Source organism: Photinus pyralis, unplaced genomic scaffold (assembly GCF_008802855.1).
Source record: "Photinus pyralis isolate 1611_PpyrPB1 unplaced genomic scaffold, Ppyr1.3 Ppyr1.4_LG5, whole genome shotgun sequence".
Classification (NCBI taxonomy): Eukaryota; Metazoa; Arthropoda; class Insecta; order Coleoptera; family Lampyridae; genus Photinus; species Photinus pyralis.
The window spans coordinates 7,067,296-7,078,719 of record NW_022170596.1 but is presented as its reverse complement, the minus strand read 5'-3'; the positions used below and the strand labels follow the sequence as shown (position 1 = coordinate 7,078,719).

Below are 11,424 nucleotides of genomic sequence, written 5' to 3'. Positions count from 1 at the left end.
TATTTAACTTCTTTTAAACGTCGACGGTTGCTAAGACAGCTCATTATCAAAGGGTAATTTCATCTTGTTATGGAAGATGTACATTATGTATTTCTTTTTCGGGATGTGATATGGAAGGAATTTTTTGACGCCATAGATAGGTCATACAGACTAATTCAAAAAATGAAGATGCAAAAACCGCACTTGCTAAATGTCTCAGAACTGCTCTGAAAAAAAGCTCAACATTTTTTGGTTGATGCACGAAAAATACAGAACATGCCGTTAGAAAGTCAAAAAGTATATGTTTGAATCCCCAGCAATGTCACGAAATTTGATGAGCGGTACAAAAAATGCGATATCATTTTAGGATCACTTTAACTTGATTGCAATACCAATTCTAAGAACAACAGGTTTACTTATGGCGTTCTAACAGCTTTAAGGGGATGTCATGTTTTTATCCACATTGACAAAAAAACCAAGGGTAGTTTTCAATTGCCCTGAAACATCTTTTCAATTAATGCCTCACTAGACGACTCTAAGCACGTGCTTTTTGGAGGAGCAGGCTGGTGAGATGAGATGAGTCTTGGCAAATTTAAGAACTTTCCTTTCCGACGTGGCTTGCACTAAAGCTCGTAGAGTAAGAAGGTCGGATTTAAGCGCATATTTTCGCGAAGAAGCATGAATTAATTTCGTACTGATTCGTTACAGCTAACGGATCTTTATCATTACTTGGTCATCATGTACAAAATCAGTGCTTGTTGTAGTACACTATTTATAAAGTTTAGAGAAACTGATACAGGTATTTATAAACAATCGTAAACAAGACGAGGAAACGGTAACCACTCCCAGAGCAATTTGTCATACTCTTGCACAATTGAATTCCCCCGAAAATAATATTGCGATAAATGCTTTTCTATTCGGTAGTCTTGCTTAGTTGTTTTTGGTGCTCATTCATCTTTCTTTTATTTCACCGGCCTCCTCTGACTATATTTGCACTGCAGCCCGTTTTACTCAAAGAATTTGGTCGATACGATCATAGGAAGTTGCGATATGCTATGCATTAAGTGGGTATTAGGCAAAACGAAATTAGACCGCATAATTTTTGGCAAATTTGAGTTTGATTTGTTAAAAACACCTGCGCTCTCCGACCAAAATAGTTATGAATCAAAGATAAGATACATATTCCAATTTGTTGAAATGTTTGCATTTTTTGAATGCTTGCCAAACTTTGATATGATATTGATTATAAATACACTTATAAAACAATCAAAATCCTACGTAACCAACAATAACCGATAAGATATTGTATACAAGAGTAGTTTTTTGAAAACCTATCACAGCGTTATTTACCGGGTTGTATTGAAGTGCAGGGTTATCATCGTATTATAACCCCTTAGTACGCTACGTACCCTTTTAATTCAATTATTTAGATTATTATTAATTAGTAGCATTAGTCTATTATTAGAACAAAAATAACGTTTTAAATTATTGCCGTAGGTTATTTAGTATGAGCTCATATAATTATATCATTATTTCTCAGGAAAAATTAACCATAATTATTTTTGTCATCAATAAATGATAATAAAATAAAGTAGGTAATCAGCAGTAACTAGTAGCGTCTCTGTAACTTTTCGTTCATAAGCACCACCTATGTCCAACTTTTGTCATTTACTCTATAAGCAGACTGGCTAAGACTGCGAGTTACTTATTCTAATAACGAAGGGTAACTACAATTAAACTGTCGTGAAGTTAGAAATAATATTTCGGTAATGTAATCGCAGGTTTAATTTAATGTGAAGTTAGCTGTCTCAGCATTCAGTATCTAAAAGTATGTTACTCGAAGTGATATATCACAATTTTGCAAGCGTTAGAGAGGTCTCATTTTTGATTATTTGTTGGAAAATTACTTGTACATCGCACTTTAGCAAAGCACGATCCGATGTCTTCTTAAAAGTTCTGTGGAGACCCTTACACTTGTCCGTAGGCTACGAAACAGTCCACCTAATCACCAAACTATCTAATCGTGGATACAAATACGGTAAGGAAGACAGATTTCTTTTCTGAGTCACCTGTGTGATTCAGAAGCAAAAATCCTTTATAGTGCAGGTGCAGGTGTAAAGGCTATTATTAAACATAGTCTAACACAAATCATTCTATCTCAAAATAAGTGCGCAGTATATGAAAAATAACGTTAGTGTTTAAACCACACAAACACCACATCTGTAGGCATACCCGGAGATATTTCGCCATTGGATTTTTTTTTACCAAAGTTTCAAATGAAAAGTACCTTAAGACATGGGCAGATGACAGAGCTGTGAGAGCAGGGTACAATGTTTATATCCTTACCATTTCGTTTTGTATGCGGTTAAGAGATAGTTAGAGTTGTAACATATTCATGAAAAACTTCGTGGAAACTTAAATGAAAAAGGGTAGCATCGATTCTTACTTGGTGATCAAGCTAATATAGGCATAGGCTACTTTGGATTGATTATCAACAAGAATCTGAAATTAAAGGAGCAACCCGTTACCAAAAGAAGGGAGTTTCGAAGTTGCCCAATAGGCGTAGGCAAAGAAAAGCAAAAGCTTTACAGACTAGACGCGCAAAGAATTAGTGCAGTTAAAACTCAACATTCTTAGTAACCAATACGAATAATCAGGATAACGGGAGAAATTTTTTATGTGGTAACAGTTCTAAAATAGCAAACATTATTTTATTATGAGGCATTCGTCAAAATATCGCTAACAAGTTTCCGCAAGAGACGCAAGGGAGCTAAAACGCCCTCTAGAATTGCGACCCAATGCGTGTTCAGTCCTGCCAAAGGAAAACAAATTATTTGGCGACTGTTCCACGACTAAACGCTGTAGGAGTTAAAACAAATTGAATATAAATTGTATTAGGTGCAGCTAATAATTCAAAGTTTTAAATGAAATATACCACATTTTATTGCATATTTTGAAACTGTACAAAATTTCCGACGATATATCACATAATTTAGAATGCGCGCTTACGTAGATTAGACCTTTCTTAGAAAAAATAGGCGGTCGAGTTGCCTCCATATCCATATGTTTCTGTATTTGTTGATCCTCATCGCCTCCGCCCAGATTTGGGCTCCATACATGATAACGGACTGCATGAGTTGGTCGTTCTACTTTTGGTAGGGGTGTACTGAGCTTCTCCGTTAACTGTTCTCTGTTTGTTGCCTCTCTTACGTGCCCCCCCCCCTCCTTCATCGATAATCTTGCTTGCCTTCATCCAGTCATTGATCATTGACTGCATGCAAAGTGACATTTACTATTTCGTTGGGTTTTTCAACACTTATTACGCCTAACACACGATTTCTGTCCCCTTTGAAACGGATACCCTCATAACATCGTTATATAATATCTTCCACAGGGTCGGTCCAAGGTCTGACCCCTGTGGAACTCCCTTGTTGTGTATTTTTTAATTTTAATTGTCCTTTTACGTAAATAATCCTCTAATACATTCAGCAGGTCTTATTTTCTCTATTAACTTCCGGACAAGTCCCCAATCCGCTACGTTAAAAGCATCCGGGACATCCAATAGGACCATTGCTCAGTATCTTTCATTCCCTGTCGATTGCAGCAATGGTTAACCTACCTGCGTGGGGCTTATATCTCCTGCCCTTTTTTATATTCGAAACTGGCCTCTCATTTAGAATTGTCTCATATACCCTTCCTAGTATGTCGAATAGGCAGATTGGCCTATAGTTTGTTCGTTCGTCGTTCTGCTTCTTCGGTTTGGGAATTAACACTAGCTCACCTTGCTTCCAATGGTTTGGGAATCTATTCTTTTTCCTCGTTGTACATCTTGAATTCGGCAGGATTGCGGGGATTTCGGCGAGATTTCGCTGAGATTTCTAGGAAATCGGAGTGATTTCCTTGAATTCGGCAGGATTGCGAGGAATTCGGCTAGATTTCGGAGGATTTCGGGGGATTGCGGCGTCATTTCGGGGCAAATATATGTACAGTGATTTCGGGAGTGGCTACCCCCCTGGTAATTTCTAACACTCTGAGTGAAGAGGTTTGATATTCTTGCTTGTTTATATTAAGAGATCTTTATGTATCAGACATATTTGAATTCTTACCTTTTTAACGGTGCAGATAAATAGTTTTCCAAACTTCCTTCCACATTATTTTTAAAATCTTCAGTAGATCTTTTATCGGAAATTTTGAATTTTGAAAATCTGCGTAGGAATTTTTTTGATTAATAATTCTCCTCCTATAGAATCTTTTTGATACCGTCCCCATTAAACTAGAAATACTAGTCAGAAAGAACTTTCGGGTACTCTTTATTTCATTTATAGCATGATTTTCGTTATTATAGATTATTACTATATATCTTTACTCGCGAAAAACTACGTATGTTTGATATTGGTTATAATTTTTCCGAAACAGGGTAAATCCCTTGCATCGTAAGCACAAACAACGACCACAACAGAATTCATTTCCCAAAAAAATGGTTTTTACGCAGTTTGTGCTGAGGGCCACCTAAAAGAACTGTTTTCAACATTTGGGAGAAACTCAGAATTTTAAAACATTCCGTCAAAGCGCTTTTTGTTTTTCTTCTTCTCTTGAAGGAACATCTCGAAACTCAGAAACTATTTCGAGCGTTGACCTACGAACTTCGACTAAACCGTAATTTTTTCACGCCGTCCAATATCGCAATTTAATTTTTATAAGTTGGTATTAAAATATAACACAGTCAATTATGTTTTTAATATCGCACGTCTCGCCCCATGCAGCCGCATTTTCAGGGAGAAAGAAGATTTTAATTAAAAATACTTGGCACGAATTTTTGTTGAAATCCCAAAAATAACCACTAAACGATACATAAAGTCAAAACAAGTGATTTAGAATCCCTATCATTAATTGTCTGCGAGTTTCATTCACATCTATTTCCCCTCCCGTTCCCGTTAACCCCTTAAGAAAATTCCCCAAAGTTAAATTCGTATCCTTAACGCATCCGCAACATACTTTTAAAGAGCATCTTGCTTTGCAGGAAAGTTGATCGTATACATCGCCAAGCAGTCTGCTATTTTCCCGTTTTATACTTTTAGTCCTTGCAAATGTAGTAGTTACGTCTCTTTTCAATTTACGCTCATCGTCCTACGTTTTTAAATGGAATGCTACACATTTCTACTAATCGGAATGCAGCAATTTAATTAATTCTTATTATTCTTAACGCGTACAATGTTAAGATGCCTTCGTCTAATGCTTGCCTTTGCTAAACAGGACGTGCGTGTACTGTTTCCATTTTTTGACATTGGTCCTTTAGCACGCCTCGAGGAAAATCCACCAAAAAAACGTAAGGAGAAAGTTAATTTGCTAAATACGCCAGGTTTTGAAGTTAATCGCGTATTTTCTTACTAATTTTAGGGGTAATTATAATGAATATATTGTAGTGTTTATTGTATATGAGCTTCAGAAGTGGTGCTTGAAGTGCGAGAAGAATGATTTTATTAACTTTTTATTAATTTGAATATAGTTTTTGTAAGCTCGTTATTGCACTAAGAGAGTCTGAGATTAAAATGAATTTTCCGTGATACTTATTGTCTTATACATATTTTATTTTTCATTTGCCTATTATATGCCAATTATTCATTACATTTGTACCTATATTGGAAATACATTATTTGGAAGTATGAAAAATAATAGTTATTTATGTATCAAGGGCATTAAGGCGATATAATTGGCATATAATAGGCAAATGAAAAATAAAATTTTGTATGGACCTCAGGCATTACTCGATATTCAACCCTCGGGCGACTAACAATCCCTCGAGTCAGAGGCCCTTAAGCTCTGTCGCTCTCGGCATAAATATCGCCTTAATGCCCTTGATACATAAATAACTATTATACCTGTCACAGAACCACGAACTTTGGTAGGAAAGCGTTTACTATGATTCATATTGTTCATGGTACCTACTCCTACATTTTATTGAAACTTTCACTGGTATTAATTATTATACTAAGTGTAAAACACATTCTGCACCATAAACATCACTCAGTTCTGTTGTCTTACTTGTCGGTCAATCTCTCGCAGAAAAATTGATAATCGCAAAATTCACCCCTGGAATACAGGCCTCCGCAAACTTCGCCGGAATCAAATTATCCTAGCAAGTTGCTTATGGAAGAGAGAGGGGCGAATATTCTGGAGGCAACTTTCGTTAGTAAATTTTTTTTAGCGAGTCTTCTTCCTTTTACTTTTCTTATCGCAAATCGTGTGCAAATGAAGATTGATTCTATTGCATTTGAACGTGTGTGGATAATTGGATATATAGTGTATTAATTCACCATGTTACCTGTCAAACAATTTGAGCGTTTATTATCAATTATCGAACCGAAATTAACGGCAGCCCTGGTGTTCAAGCACCGCAATGCACTTTACATCTTTCATTCTTTCGAAATATTCGATTAGAAAAAGGAAGACTTTTGGGTATACCACGAGCGTTTTGAAAATTACCTTAGACTGAGGGAAATTTACGGGTACAAAAAAAAATGCAAACAAGCTGCCCTTGCCGATCTATTGGAGCTGTTTACTATGGGGTTCATAATGCATTAGTCGCTCCTAGATAACCACCTGACCTGTCTTATGAAGGGTTAGTAACATTTATCGCCGGAGAAGAATATGTTGTGTCGCAGCATTTTTCTCTATGTACCGTGCAAGGAGCAAACCAAACAATTGGCAAAAACGTAGTCGATCTACGGAAAGGCCTCGAATCCTGCTAATGTCGAATGAAGTGCGAATGCGACAGAGAAATCTCTGTTGCTAATTTATTTTTAAGAGCACAATTTATAAGATGGATAACAGATACTTGGATTACAATGCAATGACTACAATCAAAGCATACCGAATTCCGAAACCAGGAAAAGTGGTGAAGAAATTAGGTAACCTCATCTTCGTTTTGGATGAAAGACGAACGCTGAAACGTCACATAAATCAATTACACGAGTTTCCTTCGCTGATCAACCGAAAAACGCCGAAGATCATCCTGAGTTAGAAACTCAACAAAATCATAACCAATACACTCGATTTTCAGTTTCGTCGCACGAACCAGTTCACATTAACCTAGAACTTCCAGAAGCAGAAGTAACCGCTCCAGAAGAAGAAGCACCATCTTCTCCCATACTGCGTCGTTCAATTCGAGAGCGTAGACCGCCAGTCTACCTCCAGGATTATGTTATTTAAGCGGAGGAGAATGTAGTGGAGATCTAGAGGGCCAGAATGCAATCAGAAATGATAGTTACAAGATGCTAATTTTAAATTTTAAATCTGACGTTTCTTTTCCGCTTAACCATCATCAGCGTTGTTTTTTTCTTATAGAAGCCATTTTTTTCACTTTCACAACGGCATTTTGTTAAGCATCAAAATACGCAACTTTGCCAAATTTAAACTACCCACCGATCTCTTACAATTTCAGAGATCTCTGTGGGGGCCCTCGAATTCGAATCAGCCTGTACCTATAGCACGCCCTGCATAAAATATACCAATCAGAATTATTTTACGATCGTTTAATGTAATGTTTGGATTCTTGTAACGGAATTGTTACTTTACAAAATCATTATAAATTGGCAAGTAGTCTCTAAGCGAGCATTTAACATTTTGTAAATTTTTAAGAATGGTAGGAGAGCTGGTATCATTTTTGGGGAGTCTGTGGCACTGCGTCATTGATTTGTGAATCAATTTCAGACATATGCAGGCATACGCTAAAACACTGTTTCGAGCATTCTGCCGGCTACTCCGAATTAGGTTTCCCTGCGGTTTTCTTAATTCGTAAGGTAAATACCGAAGTAGTATAGAACAACTTAAGATCTAAAAAGCATTTAGCGGGTCACTCTGTAATTGGGCGAACGCCTATTGAGGGCCCAGAGCAAGAGAGGAACAATAAATAAATAAATTCTATGTTTGGGTATTATTGAAGAAGTATTGGACAAGTTTTCAGCGTGCCTCAAATACCTACCCAAAAATGTCCACCAACTCTCGGACTAGAACGAAAAGCTACGTCCGAGGCTACGTCCTTTGATTTAGTATCTATGCATAATTATTTTTACATTAAAAACTAATTTAACGGATCTACATGTGATAGCATGCGAACAATCATATTGTTTATCATATTTCTGCATACCGGTAAAAACAAAAAGTGTACTGTAGCGTGTGTGTGTAGCGGTCAGAAGAGACATTTAGTAAAATAGTGCGATATAGAGAAGACTGCAAAATAGGTTCGTTAAGCTTTTAGCAGTTCTTTTTTTAAATTGGACCATTCGTATCACTTCCAAGTTAAATTTCCATTTTCTTACTATGTTTCAGTCATGAACCATTTACTATTGATAGTTGGATTGACTACCACTGGGATCGCATCAGACGTCGATTTCTTTTCTAAAGTATGTACCGACATTTAAGACAGAAGTTGTTGCTTACCATCCATTTCAGTTCAACCAGAATGAGTACAAAATAAAAAAGGAACGTTTCGCCTTGAAGGACTATAACCAGACATTATTAAATTATCTTAGAGTATCAACATTCAAATTTAACCGTACAGATTTTGCCACAAATGTCTCCGTGTCTCCAAAGTTCGATGTAGCCGATAAAGAGATCTATGTAGGGGTACTGTATTATTTAAAAGAATCGGACATTTAACGTTTTTCTTAGGTTACAACTCAAGCATACCTGTTTTTGTCTAACGAATATCGCATATTTCCCTTACGTTTTCAAATATCATATTGTGACTTTCTTGAAAATCGCATTATGGGTTTAAGTAATCATGAATGTGGTAACGTACACACTTGTCCATTACGAAAGGTAATTTTACATATCGAAGAACCTTAATTAATTATTAATTGGTTTCAGAATTTCCCTTATCATCTCTGCAATTGGAGAACACTTGCAAGTAAGTTACCTCCAGGAATACCTGATGGCCAGTACAAATTGAATTACAGGGGAATGTATTTCAAAAGCTTTCTGTTTGATATTGATCACTATGGTACCGTATATAGAGAACTAAAAATCGTTGATTGGTAGTTGTTCCATAAGGAATGTAATTGTAGATGTTGCATGACAAAAAAAATAGTTTGGGGGTTGGGTGTCTACGGTTTTTTTTTTAGTAGTGTCTTAGTTGCGTCACATTATTATTGCTTCACTTTGTACATTTGGTGTGTTACTTATTATGAAAATGGGGATCTTTTCACTGGATTTTAAGTTAACGTAATGATCGCGATCAAATTCACATCCCGCCACCCTAATAGTTAGGCTCCCCCTTTAAATAATTTTGCAGTTCTTTGATTGTTACTTTTTTTATTTGTTCCGTTACTTGTGTATTTTCTTGAGTATTCGTACCACGAAGTATAAATGGGTTGCATTTCCAATGAAGTAAGTAAAATTTGTTTATCATTTCAGTTTGCCAAAATCAATTTATAAGTTCTTCTAAGAATCGCGAACTAGAAATTTCCATTTTTTTCAGTGGTATGATATGTTTAATGCAAGAATATTCGTGCTCAGTAGAAAGATCGTCCCTAGTATCAGAGCCTCAACAATTATTTACTTCTAGTTTATTTTAAGAATTCTTTGTGACAATTATAGTAAATATACTGTAATTCTATACTTAGAAAAGTCGTCCCCTTATTTTAATTTCCTAAATGACAGTTTGAAAAGTATTTTACGTAGACGTCTTAAAATTTTTTTAACAGTTAGCAGAATCTATAAATACGAAAAAAACTGTTTTTTGCACTTCTGGACATTCACAATGCGAAGTTTCTCATAAGTGTCTTTGCCCTTTCAACGTTTACGTTTTACAGAAACACACAGCAGCGCGTATGTTATGAGCCAAGTTTCATCATATTTTTAAATCACCCAGTATTGGAATATTTGGCGAAACAGATGTGCAAAAAACCATTACTCAAGTAAGCTTTAAAGTGTATCAACCTACTCTATATTTAATTTAAGTTGGATCATAGTAACAATCTAATCAAAGTTGGCTGCACGAAAAACAATTCGGATTTCTGAGTCACATTAATCTATAGTTAGAGCGTGACTGCTAACCTCAGAGATGTAAATCGGGAACTGTTTGAAAATAATCAAGTGTTCGCCCTTACTTACACAAGGGTATCTCAAAATAAATTCATCCCATAACCAATAAGCCACTACTATTTATTTACTATGTTTTTACCTGGTGCCAACTTTTTTCGAAATTGCCCAGTCTATCGAGCGATTAATAGTAGGTTTTGACTGAAAGTAATTTTAATGAAAAATGATTATTATTGCTAGTAGCCAAAGTCTAAGTAGTTTCACTGCTACGCTACTTACTTTTCGATAATGATACAGGCCCGGTTGTGCAATATCAGTTTAAACTTCAGTTTGTAGTTGAATTGTGGGTTAAAGGATTTGATTGGCTAATATTTCACAAGTTGGCCAATCGTATTTCTGAAATCCCTCAGTTAAACCAACCTGAAGTTTAACCTGACATTGTACAACCGGGCCACAGCCAAGTTTCAAGTAGTGTGGAAATACCTACCTAAAGAACGAAAGCACTATGACACCATATAGAAACATTTCTACAGCCGTAAATAAAAACAGTTAGGTTAGATTGTTGGTTTCAGGCCAAAGCTGATGAAATGAGAAACACCTTGAGTAAGCATCAATAACAACAAAATGTAACCTAAGAACTTAGATAACTCTTAACATTGTACCTATATACATCTGAAATTAAAAATCGATTTTTTGATAATGTTTTGATTTTCCCTTTAAGGTTTCCTTTCTATAAAAATTGAGCATAACGCATTCTATGAACGAAAAGAAAGCTTACGAAGGTGAATTGTAATGTGAGAAACTGACGGGATGTGAATGAATTTTCTGCTCTTCAATACTGTAACATGCTTGAATTCCTCATTTAATATTTTCAAACGGGCGTCGCTTGATTTGTTACTATGTATTGAGAAACGTTGGCTGTGGTCTCTCCCGCCACTTTACCGATTAGTGGACTATTACGAGATTCACTGTGAGCAGAGCTGGGTAGAATACTTTCAAAAAGTATTTGAATACTAAATAGTAAATACTTTACACAAATCAAAGGTATTTGAATACTAAATACTTTTACGTCCAGCACAAGCGAATACTAGATACAGATACATTGAAAAGTATTCAAATACTTAAAAAAATAAGTATTCAAATACTTTAGAATGTATTCGAATACTTTCAAAAGCATTCTAATACTATCAAAGGTATTCGAATGCTATAAAAAGTATTCCAATACAGCAAAAAGGATTCAAATAGTTGTCACTCAAATACATTAAAAATTTAAAATAGTATACTAGATAAAAGGCTTAATACTACTTAAAAAATCAAGTTATACTTTGTATGGGGTTAGCTTTTTTTATATTTCTATTGTTATATACAAATTTAAGGGGAGTAATAGTACATTATATATCAAGG

At 35.6% G+C, this 11,424-nt stretch overlaps 1 protein-coding gene across 1 annotated transcript; it reads left to right on the top strand.

Annotated features, from left to right (window-relative positions):
* The first annotated feature begins 7,977 nt into the window (after nucleotides 1-7,977).
* Nucleotides 7,978-9,168, top strand: LOC116170238. Its single transcript, XM_031486480.1, has 5 exons — nucleotides 7,978-8,219; nucleotides 8,308-8,381; nucleotides 8,431-8,598; nucleotides 8,650-8,799; nucleotides 8,848-9,168. Exons 2-5 carry the CDS (start codon nucleotides 8,310-8,312, stop codon nucleotides 9,016-9,018), a joined length of 561 nt encoding a protein of 186 aa, XP_031342340.1. The 5' UTR covers nucleotides 7,978-8,219; nucleotides 8,308-8,309; the 3' UTR covers nucleotides 9,019-9,168.
* The last annotated feature ends 2,256 nt before the right edge of the window (nucleotides 9,169-11,424 follow it).

Coding starts and splice junctions, on each gene's coding strand:
- LOC116170238 (XM_031486480.1), top strand. CDS start 8,310: ATGAACCATTTACTATTGATAGTTGGATTGACTACCACTGGGATCGCA. Junction 8,382..8,430: donor ACGTCGATTTCTTTTCTAAA/GTATGTACCGAC, acceptor CATCCATTTCAG/TTCAACCAGAATGAGTACAA. Junction 8,599..8,649: donor TAGCCGATAAAGAGATCTAT/GTAGGGGTACTG, acceptor CGTTTTTCTTAG/GTTACAACTCAAGCATACCT.